Raw genomic sequence first — 18,747 nt, 5'->3', positions numbered from 1 at the left:
TCTTTTTTTCTTCACCCCCCCCCCCACAGAGCTATAGTGGAGATGAGATTTTTTTTCTTTATTCATCTACTTCTTCTTATTATTATTAACAACACATTTTGGATGCATACATGTGTTGTACCCTCTTTTCCCTTGTCCTTGACCCCATTACACTGGGGACACTCCTCAGTGGGGTTGCAGATATTCCCTATGGGTTGTGGGTCATGTGTTGTGGGAGCAGCAGTCAGTTATTTTGGGTGCAATGATTGCCTCCGGGAATTGTATCTCAACCTGTGTTCTGGCCCCTCTTCTGCAAAATTCCCTGAGCCATGGTGGGTGAGTTTTAAGTCTACTTCAGTGATGAGCTCTTAGGAGCCTCTGGATCTCTGCTTTGGTAGGTGATGAGTATCCTCAGGGTCTGCCTCCTTCACCCTGGCACTGATTATCAGGTTCAGAATCGCAACAGCATTTTTGCTCATCTCCCCAATTCCTCTGTGGGTTCAGCTGTGGCTTGGCTGAAGTGCAAGGGGTAGTTTATCTCCTTGGGTCTCTCTACCTTCTGAGAAAGAACAGATTCTCCAACAGAGAGTGAAGTTCAGCATAGTTTAAATGGGATAAGCATTATTAATTTAGGGACAATTTGATGTCTGTAACCCCTCTCTTAGCCAAAGACTAGTGAGAGCTTGACACTGGAGAGCATAATCTTTGACTCCATAGAATTCCGACCTCAAAAGTGGATTTTGATCTGGAATTGGGAACCAGGTCAGAATCCACTCTTGATTTTCCTTGAGTAGGATTGTCTTTTATTCCAGCACACAGGAGTGCTTTAGTGTTCTGTTTCTGCCCCTTGCCCCTTCCTGCTATAGATGACAGGGGAGGCCATGAGGCAAAGCAGCCCTGTGGAGTGAATCATTCCATGGTTCTGTGACTTGAACAGCCTGTTGAGATGGAGTTTAAAGACAGATGGACACATTGACTATTTTTACCACTAAGCTTTTGTGGTGAGCTGCCAGTTTCTCATAGGACCATTGGATCTAGGCAATCTTCCTCCATCTCAGCTCTCATATCAGGCACTCAATCAACATGCTTTCCTCCTACTTACTGGTGATCTTAGTGGCCTCAGGAAACACAGTGGCGTTACTCAAGGAAGTGTATTTTCACAGGGCCCAGGAACCTGGAGAGCCATCATTCTGCAGCCTGCTGACAAAAATAAGGAAGGGTTTTTTCCAGTCCTTTCTCTAGCTTCTGGAAAACCTTTGGCTGGAGCCAACAGAATGCAAATACCTGGCTAGAGGGATGGCTTACTGGTTAAGGTATTTGCCTGCAAAGCCAAAGGGCCTAGGTTTGATTCCCCCGGACCCTCCTAAGCCAAGATGTACAAGGTAGCACATGCATCTGGAGTTCATATGCAGCAGCTAGAGGACCTAGCCACCATTCTCTCTCTCTCTCTCTTTCCCTCTCTCTCTCTCTCTCTCTCTCTCTCTGCCCCTTCCTCCCTGGAATAAATAAAATAAATAAATAAAATAATTTTAATGCAAATACCCATGTGGCATGTGGCATTCACCCTGTATGCATAGACCTCCATGTGGCAGTCTCCCCATGTACACAGATCTCCATGTGGCAATCTCCCTCTATATATAGATCTCCATGTGGTAGTCTCCCTGTATATACATTCCTCATGTGACATTCTCCCTATATACATAGAACCTTATGTGATAGTCTCTGGCATATATTGATCCCCATTTGGCAGTCTCCTCATATACAAAGATCTGTGTCCAAGTTTCTCATTTTTATACTGAGCTCAAAGCTCCACCTACTCTGTGATGACCTCATCTTAATCATACCTACAATGACTATCTCTAAATAATGTTACAATTTGACTAAGATGAATACATGAATTTTTCAAACACCAAATCCAACCCTTAACACTTTGTTAGATATTATTGCTTATCAGATTACCCCAAAGTTTAATCACTTCAAACATTTTTCATCTTATAAAGTTCTGTGTCAAAAAAACAGGCATGGAGCTAGGTACACATGGTGCCAGCACTGGAGAGGCAGAGTTAGGAGGATCGCTCTGAGTTTGAGACCACCTTGAGACTACATATCTAATTCCAGGTCAGACTGTGCTAGAGCGAGACCCTATCCCAAAACAAAAAAACAAAAGTAACCAGACATGGTTCATGCTTGCCTGTGTTCTCTGGATTTACATTTCTCCTAGGGCTGTCCACATCTACAGGGTGCTAGCTGAGTAGGTTCCCAGCCTCACCATAGTGTTGCTGGCAGAATTTGGTTCCTTGAGGGTTGTTACAACAGGGGACTCAGTTCCTAATGAATTTCCCAAGGCATCTTGAGCCCTCACAGGAACAATGACAACAAGCAGTGGAGAAGGCCCAGGGCCATGGGAACCCTGCGAACCTCACAGCCATCACTCTCTGCTCATGGGAGCAGTGGAAATGCTCATCGTCTCAGTGTTAAGAACAAGTCTCCAGTGAAGGAGTGGTTCCAGGATGCAGGGAACTCTGGAAGTTACTTCAGAAGCTGCCCAACTTGCATGCCCTTTCTCAAGAAAACTAGATGTTTGTGTCTTAACATAATTTGTTAGGACTACTTTCTGCTGGTAGGATTTGGCCTCCTCCCAGCAACATTTTTATTAGATACTTTCTCTAGTCCTTTTAATACAAAATAAGAGTTTCTTCTCAAATATGTTTTTCTATGATTTCTGTGGAGCACAAAAATTTCTTTAAAAAAGCACTTCTGCACTTCTGTATCCTGACCAGAAGGCTATAGGAAACTACATTTTTTTTTTTTTTGCTTAGAGATCTTGCTGTTTTGTTGAGACATTCTTTAAGGCTCATAACCTCTGTAAATGACCATCTGAAGGACAGACAAGCACCCTTGTCCATGTTTTAACAATAAATTAACATAGCTTTATTCATAGCTTTGTATCTGGATTACATTTTCCTGGCAGCATAATCATCACCTCTAATCATGGCCCATTTGTGGAAACAACTAGTAGAAGCCTAGATTTGCAGGTAGTTCAAAACTCTATCTCATGGTTTCTCCTATACACAAATACTATGATAAAGTTGATTTATGAAGTTGGTAATGAGATGGAACAATTATAACAACAATTTATAATAACAGTTGTGTGAATGAATGTAGTCGCTCTCAAAATATTCTACTTACCTTTCTCCCTATGGTCATGTGGCCTCTCAGTGCTCATGTAATGAGATGAAGTGAACAACAAGCATTGTAACATGGTAGTTAGGCTGTTATGTGAGGGCTACTTAAAAATGAGCCCTGACATACAACACCAGCTGATCTGACAATCGAGACACTTAGTGAATAATAGAAGAGTTGGATATACACACAGGCACAGTAGATAAGGGGGTGATTCATATCTTAGATGGGATGATCCCTGAATGGGTCAATATCTCATCCTATGTCTTAGAATGGTGCACAGTTAAAATATATGAATTATTTATTGCTTAAATCGTCCACTTAGAATTTTCAGACCATGGTTGAGCATAAGTAATTAAAATCAGAAAATAAACCTGTAGATGGAGGGCCTACTATATTTGGAAACTTTTTTTTTATTTATGTAGTTATTTATTTATTTGAGAGCGACAGACACAGAGAGAAAGACAGATAGAGGGAGAGAGAGAGAATGAGCACGCCAGGGCTTCCAGCCTCTGCAAACGAACTCCAGACGTGTGCGCCCCCTTGTGCATCTGGCTAACGTGGGACCTGGGGAACCGAGCCTCGAACCGGAGTCCTTAGGCTTCACAGGCAAGCGCTTAACCGCTAAGCCATCTCTTCAACCCAATATATTTGGAAACTTTTTGTGAATTTTTATTTAGTTGTGTGTGTGTGTGCACGTGCGCTTGTGCACATGTGTGTGTGAGCAATGCCAGGGTCTCTTGCTGGCAAATTAGTTCCAGTCCAGCTTTACACAAGTGGCTAGGGAATTGGATCTGGACTTACAGGCTTTGCAAATAAGTGCCTTTAACTGTAGAACCATATTCCCTACCCATAGAAGCGATTTCTTTTTTATTTTTTAAATTTATTTTTCTTTTATTTACTTGACAGTGACAGACAGACAGAGAAAGAGGCAGATAGATAAAGAATGGGTGCACCATGGCCTCCAGCCACTGCAAACGAACTCCTGATGCATATGCTTCCTTGTGCATCTGGTTTACGTGGGTCCTGGGGTATCAAACCTTGAACTGGAGTCCTTAGGCTTCACAGGCAAACACTTAACTGCTAAGCCATCACTCCATCCCCTTCTTTTTTGTTTTTAATTACTTTATGTATTTATTTGCAAGGAGATAGGGAGAATGAGAATGGACATTCCAGGACATAGTATCACTGCAAACTCCAGATGCATGCACCACTTTGTACAACTGACTTTACATGGGTATTGGGGAATCAAACCCAGGCCTTTAGACTTTGCAATCAAACTTAACTGCTGAGCCCCTGGAAGCTGTTTATTAATCTTAGAATTTTGTTTTATTGCTATCTTAATAGGCTGGAAGTTTTCAAAATGATTAAGTCTTGGTTCCTGTATTAGGTATTTTTGCAGCATTGAGAGGAAATGCCTGAGAGAAACAAGCTATTTGAGGGAAGACTCATTTGCCTCCAGGTTTCAGGTATATTTTGGCCCAGCATGGCAGAGAAGTCAGGGCAAACCAGCTGTGTCCATGGTGACAGGAATGTGTGTGAGAAGGAGATGGTGTTTACATCATGGCTGACCGAGAGACAGAGAGTAGCCAGAATTAGGGGTCAGGGTATAACCTTCAAAGACTCACTCTTAGTGGCCTGGTGCCTGACAGGGCAGAGTCATGAGGGGGACACATATTGAGCAATCACTCCCACAAGCACATGCAAATCCTCCCCTTGGTGCATTCTGCTTGTTCTTCCCGCCTTACCACTGGCTTCATTGCCCCTTGCATTCTAGATTGCATATCTCAAAGGTCTCAGCACCTGAAGATTGTTGAAAACCTCATTTCCTGTAGTTGACCTATATTAGGTTTGATTTGGAAGTCGGTGATGACACAGAATGATCATGTAAGCAAATCACTAATGTTGCATTAGTTGGCTAATGCCCTGAGGCCCCACTATCCTATCTTAAAATGCAGAACATAGTATTTGTTGTAGTAACCTTTGTGATGCCAGGACAAAGTCCCCTACCCAAAGCATTGATGGGAGGAAAGTTGTTTGTTTTGGCTTACAGTCTCAAGGAGAAGTCCCATGATGTCAGGGGAAAGATGGGCATGCGCAGAGGCTGGATGTCGCCTCTGCCACAGCGAATGGGATCCTGCAGCAGGAAAGTGAGCTGAACTCTAGCATGGGCAAGTTGGCTATAGCACCTCTAAGTCTGTCTTCAATAACACATCTCCTGTAACAATGATCAACCTCCTAAATTGCCATCATCTGGAAACCAAGCAGGCAAAAAAACATGAGTTTGTGGTGGACATCTAATTCAAACCACCACATTTCACCCCTGGCCCCCATAAAGTGATGACCATCCATGATGTACAATGTGATGCATTCAGTCCAACTGTAAATGTCCTGTTTTTTTTTTTTTTTTTTTTTAACAAGCCCAACACTGTGCAAACACCCCTATAGTCCAAGGTCCATTAACTGTGTGCTGTAAAATCAAAAGCACATAACGGCACAGAGGAAACTGTGCATGCTGCAAAAGATTCCATTGCAAAGAAAGAATGAAACAAAGCAAGATCATGCAAATAAGGCAAACATCAAATCCAGTAGCTCAAATTCTGACATCTATAATTAGCAGCAAAGTCTGGAGTTGCAATTCTGTCATTCCAGCTGAGCTGCTCACAGTCCAGGAAACAGTCCATCCCAGGCCAGCAGCTCTCCTTGGCAGCCACCCGATAGTCCTAGCCTCTCCTAGGGTCTCCACTGCAGCTCTCGCTTCATCCTCGTGGCTCTAGCAGGACTTTGTGAAGGCACTCCAACAACCCCGCTTTACATCAACAAATGGCCATTTCCAAAATTAAACCATGTTGAGAATCCAATGATCCTATCTTTCTTGCATTAGTTATACTCCCACAATTACATGTGGGCTACCAGATTTGTTAATCCAGGGAGGGAAAAACTGACTTTGAAGAACAGGAAACTTTTGTATTCAGGCTCCCTTCTTTCAAAAGAGTCAGCATTCTTCCAGCTGTCCCAAAGCAGAACAGCTGGTCCAATCTCAATGGTCATAATCTCTCAAATGGTTACAGCCGAATGGGCGCTCTCTCCAGCTTGAAACTTACATTTCCTTCTGTGTCATATCCATATTTTCATACCCCACCCCCATTCCTTCTAAACTTCTAAGCCTTGGAGAAGTTCTCATGAAGGTAGAATATAGCAAGCCTCTCACACACACTGCTTCTAAACCCAATCTGGATAAAGCTCTTTCTTCCCCTCATAAGCCAAACCTCACAGACCACATTTCTTATTGCTTTTAGGTCTCTCAAACTCAGACCAAAATAGTCCATCAAACTATCAAACTCTTCATAAAGCATTGCAGGAGATCTCTTAGACTAGTATTTAAAATCCTTCCACATCCCTTGTGCAAATCAGTCCTACAAAGCCAAAGGCTATATAGTCAGGTTTGTAGCCACAATTGACCCCACTCTTCTGGTACGAATTTTCTGTTACAGTTACCTTCTTGTTACTGTGGAATATAATCTGACCAAAAGTATCAAATGGGAGAATTTTTTTTTTTAATTTTTAGCATACAGTCTAGAGGGGAAGCTCCACGAGAGCAGGGGAAAGCTTTGTATGAGCAGAGACTGGACATCCCCTCTGCCACATCAGGTATAAACCTACAGCAGCAGAGTATGCCAAACTCTAGCAAAGGGGAGCTGGCTATAACACCCCTAAGCCTACCACTAATAACACACCTGCTTCAGCAAGTCTCCACCTCCCAAATTGCCATCAACTCTGGACCAATCTAGAACACATGAATTTATTGGGGCATCTAGTTCAAACCACAACAGTATTTAAGGAGTTTTAAAATAATATGATAATACAATTATAATAATAATGATTTCCACCTAGATAGCTTTATCAACCATAAATTTACCACTTACCAAAGGCTTTAATTCACTCATTTATCCCTTCTGAATGTCTTATCCCTAATATAGATATTGGAGAATGGAGGTTCAGAGGGGTGAACTGATTTGCTGTCAGTATTGATGTGGAGGGTGTCAGGGGACACTCTACAGCTGTGTGACCCACTCTGTCCGTTGTTCTTCTGGGACAAGTAAGAGAATATGATTATTTGGGATGGTAGTTCATGGCAAGTTTTGCTATTTGTAGCCAAGCTGTTTCTACATCGTTGAGTTTGAGCTGGCCTACCAGATTCCCTTTCTGCCCCTGTAGGATATACTTTATTGTTTTGTCCAGACATTAATGCCAGGGGATTGCCACACCAGACACGACCTCTCAGCAATTGATGCAACCTGAAACTGAAGTCCATGTAGAACATAATTAATAATGGTAGATAATAACAGAGCAGGTACATAACCTTTCAGATAGTAATTCATTGTCTTCATGGCAGCCCTGTGCAGTCTGCATTTTAATACATCACACCCAGTTTCTTAACTTCTTATTGACTACCTTTATGCACATCAATAGTATATCATGATCGTAATCCACTATCCTCCTTTTGCCTCCTTCCTTATGCCCTTCCCTTGAATCCCTTTTCTTTCCACCTAGTGCCAGTACTATTTTGATGCCATCATTTTTCTCTTCCTGTTGCAAGTCTTGTGTAGGCAATATAAGCCATTGTGCGGTCATGAATGCTATGACCACTTTATGTCTTTAAGATAGTATTACAAAACACTCCTCTTCATCCTCTGGCTCTTAAATTATTTCCACCACCTCTTCCACATGGTCCCTGAACCTTGGAGAATGTGATAAAGATCTCTCACTTAGTGCTAAACACTCCACTGTCACTTCTCAGCATTCTCATGAGTTTTGAGTCTCCCCAGTTCTCTGCTATTTGAAAAGAGAAACTTCTCTAAAGGTAAGTGAGAATAGCTTTAATAAATGGGTATGAACCCAAGCATTTAGAGGGAAATTTGGTGGGCATAATTTATCTATTGAGTTAAAAAAATAGTAATAGTTTACCCTCTAGGGCTTATGGCCTATCTAGCCATAGGCTTTTTATTATCATATCTATTTTATAGATCATAAAATTGAGTCATTTGTCACAGAGATAGTATGTATCAGAAGTGAGATTCAAGGTCAAGTATTTGAGGGTGAATCTTGCTCTCTGACAATTAATGAAATGCTCCTGTCATGATCCCTACAGTGAAATTTCTGACATAGCAACTTCTCAGTTCTTGCTATACATGAAGATGTTCTCTGAATGCTAAACGTCCAGATAATTTAAGGAGGTTTGTCACTGAGTAGTGCAATTCAGTTCTGACACTACCTGGATTAGTGCACATTTCACAAGAAAAGGTTATAGTGTTTAATAAGACCGTACTCACTCCAGATACCATTGACCAGTCTCTGGCTTCCTTGCCTATATATACTATTTATTTATTTATATTTTAGAGAGAGAGGGAGAGAGAGAATTAGCACATCAAGGCCTCAGCCACTGAAATTGAATTACAGACCCTAGCACCACTTAGTGGGTATGTTCAACCTTGTGCTTGCCTCACCTTTGTGGGTCTGGCTTATATGAGATCTACAGAGTCAAGCATACGTCCTTAGGCTTTGTAGCCAAGCACCTTAACTGGTAAGCCATCTCTCCAGGCCCCCACCTATTCTTTTGACTAGCTATACATTTTGGACTTTGCACTATTACCTCAAGTTCAATAATTCACCAGAAGGCATCACAAAGTCATTGCTCATTGGCCTGAATTCTTAACTCAGGAAAAAGCCAGACTTTTGGTTAGTTTTATTGTGGATACACATCGGGACCAGCCAACTGAGAAGAAACAAAGAACAAGGTCTGGAAGGGTCCCAGCCCTGGAGCTTCTATGCCCCATCCTTGTGAAAGGAGGCCACACTATCCTTCCAGCACAATAGTGTGCTTGCTTAGGGAGCACAGCGGAGCTCATAGGTTGTGATTGTTACTGTGGTTTAAGTGTTCCTGATTGAAACTGTGGCTTGTAACCTACCTTGTTCTCCAGCCTTCTGTTCTTCCTCAAGGTCAGAGAAATAGCCTTTGGCCTCAACCTTCTAATCATATGGTGGGTCTTCTCTGCATGGCTGGGCATTTTGGGACCCACAAAGTCATCACTTTATCCCTATGAGTTATCTGGTTCCATCAATAACAACAAAAAATTTTTCCATCATCTGAGAATGTCGAGTTTAACAACAAAAGCCTGGGGAAAAGGCCAAACACATTTTTAATATCTTCTGCATTAGCATATATTATTATTTATGTAAAAGAATGTGTTTCTTTATGACATCCTCCTCCATGCACGCAGTGCGCTCTGCAGAAAAGCTATTACAGTGCAGCTGTGGCAGAAGTCTGAACGTGAGTGTGAGGCCCAGTGTGGCTCCTGAGCACATTAAAAAGCATGATCTCATCTCATCTCATCTTCATGATGCTCCCATGAGGAAGCTGTTATTGTTACCTTTGTCTTATAGAACAGTGATGCTAAACAAAATTAGTGACAGTGTTTATGAACACACTAGCACCTCTTGGTGTGAGGCTGAAAATAAGACTCATACCTGTCAGTCACAGCCTTTTGGATGTAGAATAGGAACAGGGTGGGAAAGATAAAAGAATGCTCAAAACCATTAACTGTTTTTCTTTGTTTTAACTTCATTTTTATTTATTTATTTGAGAGAGAGAGAGAGAAAGAGACAGAGAGAGAGAGAGAGAGAGAGAGAGAGAGAGAGAATGGGCACACCAGGGCCTCCATACACTGCATATGAACTCCAGATGTGAGTGCCCCCTTGTGCATCTGGCTTACATGGGTCCCAGGGAATTGAACCAAGGTCCTTTGGCTTTACAGGCAAAATGACTTAACTGCTAAGCCATCTCTCCAGCCCCATTAATTTTTGTTCTTATCTGAAAATGCAAGATGAGGACAGACTTGTCAGGATAGGGCAGTAAAGGGGAAATGTGGTCACCTGGGAGTTAAACTTCTTCCCAGTGTGGCTAGCAGATTCTTTTTCTGGTTTCCCTTTTGTGTTTAGTGGGGAAGGGTTATATGTATGTATATGTATGTGTGTGTGTGTGTGTGTGTGTGTGTGTGTGTGTGTGTGTATAATACTGAATTAGAAAGATATGTCCCCCATGCTTGTTCAAAGGGGGCACAGTTTGCAAACAAAAGTTTGCAATATAATATGGTCATGTGGTCACTGGAATCATCTCAGAATGCTCTCAAGTAAGAGGCAGACCTGGGACATGGGGTAAATCAGGAAGGATGGAGAAGATAATACTGAAGCTAAGGCTTAGAAATGGCCAGTGAGCAACCAGACTTTGGGTAAGTGGAAAGGAGGAATAAGGTGAATATGTCCTGATGATGATGCTAAGCATTTTTTAAAACATTTTTATTAAGAACAGAATTTGTGTAGATGTGTCATGAGTTGGTACCATCTTTTATCTCCTCCCTGTCCCCATTCCCCTAAGGACCCTTCTCAGTGGGCTATGCATTGTGGGAGCAGCAGTCAGTTATTTTGTGGGGGCAATGCTTCTGGGTATGACATCCCATCCTGTGGTTCTTACGGTCTTTTTGCCCCCACTTTGACAAAATTCCCTGAGCCATGGTAGGTGTGTTTTAAGTCTACTTCAGCTCTTAGTAGCCTCTGGACTTCTGCTTTGGTCCATGGTTAGTATCCACAACGTCTATCTCCTTCACCCTAGTGTTGACTGTCAGGCTCACCATGGAAGCAGACCTCTTGCTCATCTCTCCAATTCCTCTGTCATTTCACCTGGACCTTAGCTGAAATGTAAGGGGTGGTTTATCTCTTCGGATATTGCAACTTTCTAAAAAGAAAAAAAAATTCTCCAACAAAGAATGAAGTAAGCATAGGTTAAGTGGGATATGCATTGTTAATTTAGGGAGATTTGGGTGGAGGTAGTCCCTCTGTTAGCCAAAGAGTACAGGGAGCTTTTCACTAGAGATCATAATCTTGGTCTCCTTAAGATCTTGACCTGGTTCCCACTTCCAGCTATGCCTTCCTTTCCACTGAGCAGATCTCTTCTTCTTCTGTTTGCATTTGCTTGTGAGGTAAAAACCCCAAAAGGAACATAAAGTCGCCCACAAGGGGGCTTGGAAGAGAAGGCAACGATTTCAGGAATGGTGAGAGTACGTGGACCAGTCAGGGTTCCTTAAAGCTCTCCTGTCAGCAAAATGGTCTTGTTGGACTCCTTTGAACATCTCTGGGGGCCTTCTAACTTTTATTATTTTGTGATTCTATGGAAAATGTTTTGTAAAGTAAATGAATAGTGTAAACAAGATTATAAAGAGAATATTTGCCTACTTAGGGGAATAAACAGTGTTGAATCACAAGAGCAACATTCATTTGCATATAAACAATGCAAATTCTGTCTAAGAAGCTATGGCTTGCTTTCTTAAGTGCTTTGGTAAGTTAATTACAAATCATTTTTTGTCAATTTTGCTAGTCTATGTAATTTAGGAAGCAATAGAGCTATATTCATTTTAAACATCCATACAATGGACCATCCATAATTTCTGTTCATGCAACTTATTGCATTTTTTAAAATTTGTCTGAATTTTAAAACATTATTTCTTTGTTCCATGGGCTATAAATGTATGAGATTTGTTTTCCCAGGACAGATTGGGATAAATTCATATTGTGCTTCTGAGATTTCAATGAGATCGGCTGAGTCTCTCCCATTTTCAGGTATCTTGAGTTGGTATGTTCCTCCCTGCCAACATCCAAGAAGCTCTGTCTCTGTGTGTGAGACCCCTCCCCACTCTCTGGCCTTTCAGAATGTCTTCTTCCCTCACACATTTCAGTGCTTCTGCCCCTCACTTGCTGTATCAACCAGACCACATATAATTCCACTAAAAACAACAATCACTTTGTCTGTCTTGGTTTCCACAACTGTGTTTAAGATTCAAGTATCATTTGGAGGTTGCCTCGTGCTCAGCACACAAATTACCTGCTCTGTCCCTGTCTTTCACATTCCTTTTCTCTCCTCCCTTTTGTCCCCAAGCTCCTTCTTTCTCCAGACAGCCATCTTTCTTGGAAACAAAGCACATCTCTTGTATTAAGCAGAGGCGTCTACTGATCACCTCCTACAGCTTGAGCATTTTCTTGTGGCTTTTTTTCTCCCTTCCCAAGTGGCTGATGAAAACATTGCAGAAACATTTGGTTGTGTCAGGGTGAATTAGGGAAAGGATATCTAAAGGAAGCGTGCCCCCATTAAGGAATATGGAGTCTCAGGGTGGCCTAGAACTCATGGCAATCCTCCTACCTCTGCCTCCCGAGTGCTGGGCAAGAAAAGAGGCTGGGATGTTTCTCGGCAGAACCAACAGCCTGTGTGAGCAGAAGCAACACAGCACGGCAAGCTCAGGAACCTCCTGCAGTTCTCCAGAATCATGGAGGATGAGGACCACCAGGGCCTCGCTGGATAAAGCCGCTGTTCCATGGTCAGGGCTCTATGTGTGCTGTGTGAGTGAACTCTTATGTCCCCCTGGGAAGTGTGCAACCCCGGGATGCTCACAGCGGGGCCCATAGATGATGAGGTCTATCCAAGGCCTGGTATGGGGTGTGGTTTAGCGGTGTAGTCAGAATAGCATAACTGACAGTCAGCTGGGGCATGGCCAGCTCTGGGATTGATTGGTACACACAGAATAGGGAACCACACTGGGAAAACCTTGACTTCCTGTCCTTAAATTAGAACATACAGCAAAAGAAGGAATGAAAATTGGCAGAGATCCCATTTGGAAATGCACTTTAATTTGGTTTGTCATTTTACTGTCCTAGTAAGTTTAGCAAATCTTTGTTTCCCTTTGAGGACACAGGGTAGCTAGGGTCGTGGTGCTTCCAGTCCTGGGGTTTGAATCTTGGGCCTGTCACATGTCAGGCCCACTGATCCCTTTGTTGTTTCTTTTGTTGTTTGTTTATTTCATTTGTTTTATTTACATCTCGGTTTTTTGTTTGTTTCGTTTATCAAGGGAGTGTCTCACTTTGGCCCATGCTGACCTGGATTTCATTATGGAGCCTAACGGTGGCCTAGAACTCATGGTGATCCTCCTACCTCTGCCTCCTGAGTGCTGGGATTAAAGGCGTGCACCACCATGCCCAGCTCTACTTTTCATTTTGAGACAAAGTCCCAATAAGTTGCCCAGGCTAGAGTTAAACTCACTCTGTAGCCCAGGCAGACCTTGATAATTTGTGCTCCTCCCTCAGTCTTTTGAGTAGCTGAATGTGTTTACAGTCTTCACTGTGGGGCGGTGCAGCTATGGAGAATTAGAACATAACTCCTCTTTGCACAACAGGTTTTCTATCATTTCATGGGTACCTGTGAGGGGACTTTTTTTTTCCCTAGTAGTGAGTGTTAACTTGCTGCCTGACAGCCAAGAATGCTGGGGAGTACTCTGCTTTGAACGTGCTTATAGAATAGTTTGATATGGGGTAGATAGATTGCTCTCAGCAATGCAGAAAGAATAGCATATTTAGCAGTGAAACAAGATGCCACTATTTTTTTCTCGTTACTCATTTCAAATGGGTGTGCTTTGTCCATCCCCTTGATAACATCACAGAAAGACTGCATGCATTTCCTGTCATCTTCAGGATGGGATCATCATCATCGGTCCTTATGAAGCTATATGAAGATTTCTGCTGATATTCAACTGGGAGCATCCCCACTCTGCTCGGCCACCATGGGTCAAAATACAGCAAAGGAGGAGGAATGGGAAGTGCAGAAACATTGGTCCATACCTAGCCCTGAAAGTGTGTTTCTCATCTGGCTTGTCTCCAAAGCCATTGTATCTCCTGCAAGCCTGGGCCCTCCGCTAGGGGCTTTAGAACCCAGAAGTGAAGTGTCATTCCACACATGTCTGTCATGAAAGTATCTTTGGGGATGTGTGTGTGTGTCCATTGTATTTTGTTTGTTTGTTTGAGGTAGGGTCTCACTCTAGCCAAGGCTGATATGGAATTCACTATGTAGTCTCAGGGTGGCATTGAACCTATGGCAATCCTCCTACCTCTGCCCACCAAGTGCTGGGATTAAAGGCGTGCACCTTTTAACAGCATTCCAAGATCCCAAGAACAGTCTGCATCAGTTACAGTGTTCTCAGAAAAGTAATGAATGTGAGCCAGGGCAGTAGGGCTTGTCCTGATTATGTTCATATGTGTTGATAACACTGTGAATGGTATCATTGGCATGTACAGGACAAATTTGCAGTTGCCTCTTCCAATGAGACCCAAATGACTGACGATGGAGTGTCTCTTGCCTCAAATAGAAACACACTAGATTCTTTTTCTCTATGCTTTTCTTCCATTTTCTAGTTAACAAAGTTTCTGAAAACTACATGAATTATGCAGCTTATCTCTCAGATGAAAAAAGAATTTTCTTCTTATAATAGATGGCTGTGTGCTTATTAATAGTAGTAAAAATCTCTTTTTTCTTCTGTATCAAATGGGACACTGACTAAAATATGAAAGAGCCATTCCAGCAATGACAACACTAGCAGATGAATAATTATAAAAGCTATGTGGGATTGGGCATAGTAATTTGTCATTACTTCTGAGTGTTCTGAAAGAATCTGAATAACTATGCTGACTATTAAAAAGGAGTGAGTGATATTTTTCCTCATTACAGGATTAAGTTCTTAATTAGACACTTTTATCATAATGCAAAGTCACCTTTCCACACAATCTGGTCTGTAAGCACGCAGTCACGACTGATGACTACTTTGGTGTGGGTGTGCTTGGTCTCCCCACTATAACCCAGGAGATGTACTCCAAACTCATTTTCATGTGAAAAACTTTCATCTCTGTAGTTTGCAAAAATGGAATTATATACATGTTTGCTTAGTGTGACCTTTCAACCTCTATGTCACATTAATTCAAGAAGATGGAAACCTCTGTAGAATTTCCTTAGGTCATGACCAGATTGTGACAGCAACTGTGGAATTTTCTTTTTTCTTGTTAATAGTATTTTTCTTTTCACAATTCATAAAAAGTAGCTGTGGTTATCAGGATCACTCCAAGGCAACATGTCAAAGCTATTAAAAAGAAAAAAAAATGTATGTAGTTTCTATTTTCATTTGGTCGGAATTCTACCAATAGCATTCATATTATTATGTAAAGCCTAAGAATATTCTAGGACAGCGTTTTTCTTGGAAAATAAGGTTTCTAGGTGAGTGGTAGGGGTTTCCTTTGTCCTCCTGAATTTCCATTTAACAGATGTCCTAAAGAATTGCTGTTAAGACATCTGGATTTTCATGATCAAGTCCAGAATACTGTCCAGGCATCCTTCCCTTCTGTGGCTCTTTAACCACCTTGTCACTCATACAGATTTCGTGCTAGCAATCAACTACCGGTGAGAAGCTGTCTGGGACCTCCCATTTACAGTGGGTCAAGGTTCAAATTCCGCCTCTTAACAGCTGTGAGAACCTAGCCTCACCTTTAAAATTGGGCATAAAGTCACATACATTAAAGGTAGTGGTGGGGATTAAGTGATGATGTAAAAGAAATATGGCATTGCTGACATATAGCAGACATGTGATGAATGATAATCATTTATGAAGAAGTAAAGCATTATTAAACAGTCTTTTGAAATTAGTGATCTGTCAGATCATTACTTTTTGAAAGAAAAGCCAAAAATATTTTTTCTGTTTACCTGATGCAAAAATTATAAATGGGGAATGAAGCTTATGCCAATTTGAAATGTTAAAGTGCCTCAGTATTGATCTCTACTTTGAACAAAAGGTCTCTTTCTCTCTCTCTTTATCTTTCAGCATGAGGTTATGTATGGATAGATTTAGTAAGCCAAAAGTCAAATTACATTTATTACTTTTACTTTAACAACATTTGGAGTTGATTCAGTATCAGGATTGACAGTGTAAAGGTATAAATTTTCTTCTACAATGTAATTTAGTCATTATACATAGAGGTTATTTGTACCTAAAAGATTTACCATATACATTCAGCATTATTTAAGTTTAATGGATGAAATGATACAGGAGTTTGGGACTGAGGAAGGGAGAGAGGAAGAAAGGGGGTGTCGGCATACATAATCATGCAAAAAGGTGAGACTGTGTTCCTTTCTGTCTTACAGCCTGAAGAACAAGTAACAAGAACGTCTATCGAGAGAGGAGAAGAGATGCCAGCATTTCCCTGCTGTGGAGACTGACCTATCAGCCAACAAGGAGGCTTCTTTCTTGAACAATAAACAATTCTTAGGAGCACTGGAGAATGACTTATCAGATGCCCCATGAGGCTCCTTTCTCGAACAATGATCAATTCTTGTGAGCATTCACAGATTAACACAGGACCAATCTTGATTTTGGAAAATTAATGAGCATTCTCTTTTTCTTTATTTTGTGGTAAATTATGGTATTTGGATGAGTTTTTAAAAAATTCATTCCTGATAACATATTTAGCACAGGTTCTAAATTATAAGTAATATAGCAACTACATGGGAGATTATTCAATTTGCAGATTGGAAAAAAATTAATTTCCAACTTATTCTAGATTTCATCAGAGTGTAATAATTCTGTGACATCCTTCATGATTGTGACACAAATATCTTGTATCCAAAAATAAACATGCTTTTGTCATCATGGTGAATACAACTGGTGACAGCATGCACAAGACCAGAACAGATGATATCTACTGGGCAAATACTAAACCCTCCCCTTCAAACTCACAATCTGAGCTGGCGGTGGAAATGCAGAGAGCGCAAGAGCAGGGCAGAAACAGAAACGAAGAATCCTCACTCTCTTCTTCCTTCCTACTACTCTACAGGCTAGCTTTTCAAGGATAGCCACATCCTTTCTGCAAGCTGCCAAATGCTAGCTTAGGAAAAGAAGTCATTTGTTGGTTTTTTGGCTTTTGGTTTTCTTTTGCATGATGATCTTCTGTAGCACAAAACATCTTCACAGTGGTTGACTTTGGCAAACTACTTTTCTAAAGGCCTCCAAAGAAGAATTCCAAAGCCCAGAATGAGATGGGAACAGATCGTAGTTAGGAAGTTGAGGAACTGTGGGGCTTTAACTTGGGACACTGATGATTTGGGAACAAGTGAATGCATCTTGAAGAAGCCCCAGCCTTCTGTTTTCCATTGATCCTGTTGCTGAGCTGAGATTCAGTGACACTGGCAAGAATGTCCCTTGGTAGAGGACTACCCAGAGAACCAATGCTCTCTGATAGAAGCTGTGTCCGAGGGCAACCATAAAGCCCTTGTTCTAGGGTTAGTTCCTCACCATAGAGACTGGAAGTGGTATATTTCATTCTGGATGTCCTCAGCTCTCCTGCTGGGCCTGGGCCAGGATGCCCTTTACACCTTGTGACCACAGACAATGGATCTGCTGGCGTCAGGACTCTGCACATTCCCTGCTTTCCCCAGACAGCTGTGGTGGTTACAACCCCGTGAGCAATAAATGAACTGACACAGAAATGCACAGTGTTGTTAAGGTGCCTGTTTGCTGTGCGTGGGATATGGTGCCATCCCTTGAGGAGGGTGCACTCCACAGGGACCAGGCTGCCTTCTCCTGCCACGTACCAAGTGCTGTGTGGGAAGGAAGGAGGGTGTGTTGGGGAGAATTTTGTTTTACTCCCTTGGAAAGAAGCACACAAACCTCCAGTGATGGTTTTATTCAAATGTGTGAAATAAAGCTTTATTTGTTAATTCTGCTGTAAAATAAGCATTGTCCAAGCTAAAGAAAAAATTTTGTTTATGTTTAGTGCCTGAACTCTTGCCATGAAGTATCGTGTTATTTTTTAATAATCTAATATAGGAAAGCCTATGAACATAGATTTCTTTTGCTTTACAGAGAAGCTGTGCCAAGTCCTTTATATAGATAAGCTCCCAGCTACAGTAATTAGACTGTCTGAGAGTGCTTCATCTGACTACTATTGCTTTTGGCCACCTTCCATGAACACCCCATCAGAGATTTTGTTGGTTTTCAAGTTTCTTCATTTTTCCCATGCAGACAAGGGAAGTTATCACTCTCACCTACCATGAAGATGGCATGCCCATCTTTCTGCAGGAAGGCTTCTATATGCTATGTGGCTCTCTATCTTTAATTAAGTCATATCTCACTTCCCAGTTTTATTATGCATTGATGATGAGAAAAACATTAGGGAAAACATTTTCAAGTGAGCAGTTAATGCTGATGGAGAGAACAGAAACTCTCCGAATGTTAGCTGTGTTCCTGTCCCACGGCCAGATAGCCTAAAGATTCCTTGATGGAGAGAAACTTGATTATAGTAGAGGAGAACTCAAGTCCAGTGACTTTCTAAAAATCCCAGTTAAAGAGAGCATAGGAAGAACTCATCCATGGAAGAGCACTATCCACATTGTTGATACTTAAAGCACTTTTGCTGTTCTGGTATGTTTGGAGTAATGTTAATTTACCAAGTATTATCTGTCCACCTGAAGTTTTGTCTCAAGGTCTGAAAGTAATTCAAAAATTAATACCCATGCCTAATGAACTCCTTGTATTAAAATGAAATTATTTATCTTTATAAGGACAGTTATTAATGATTGATGGAATCTTCCTCTCTCCTTTCTGGGGTGGTGTTAGGGATGCAGCCCAGGGCTTGGAACATGTGCTCTACCACTGAGCTATATGCCCA

General features: G+C 41.6%; 1 protein-coding gene across 5 annotated transcripts in view; it reads left to right on the top strand.

Moving 5' to 3' along the window:
* Zmat4 (zinc finger matrin-type 4) overlaps positions 1-16,727 on the top strand; it is a 430,717-nt gene extending 413,990 nt beyond the window's left edge. For 4 of the 5 annotated variants that reach the window (XM_045131372.1, XM_045131370.1, XM_045131373.1 and 1 more), the window contains one exon: positions 16,226-16,727. In XM_045131372.1, the coding sequence (XP_044987307.1) occupies positions 16,226-16,230 (5 nt within the window). In that variant the 3' untranslated portion in view covers positions 16,231-16,727. The remainder of the gene's footprint in view (positions 1-16,225) is intronic. The other variant, XR_006632928.1, reaches the window with a different exon arrangement.
* Positions 16,728-18,747: the final 2,020 nt, after the last annotated feature.

Source organism: Jaculus jaculus, chromosome 12 (assembly GCF_020740685.1).
Source record: "Jaculus jaculus isolate mJacJac1 chromosome 12, mJacJac1.mat.Y.cur, whole genome shotgun sequence".
Taxonomy (NCBI): Eukaryota; Metazoa; Chordata; class Mammalia; order Rodentia; family Dipodidae; genus Jaculus; species Jaculus jaculus.
This window is presented reverse-complemented; position numbering and strand designations above follow the sequence as displayed.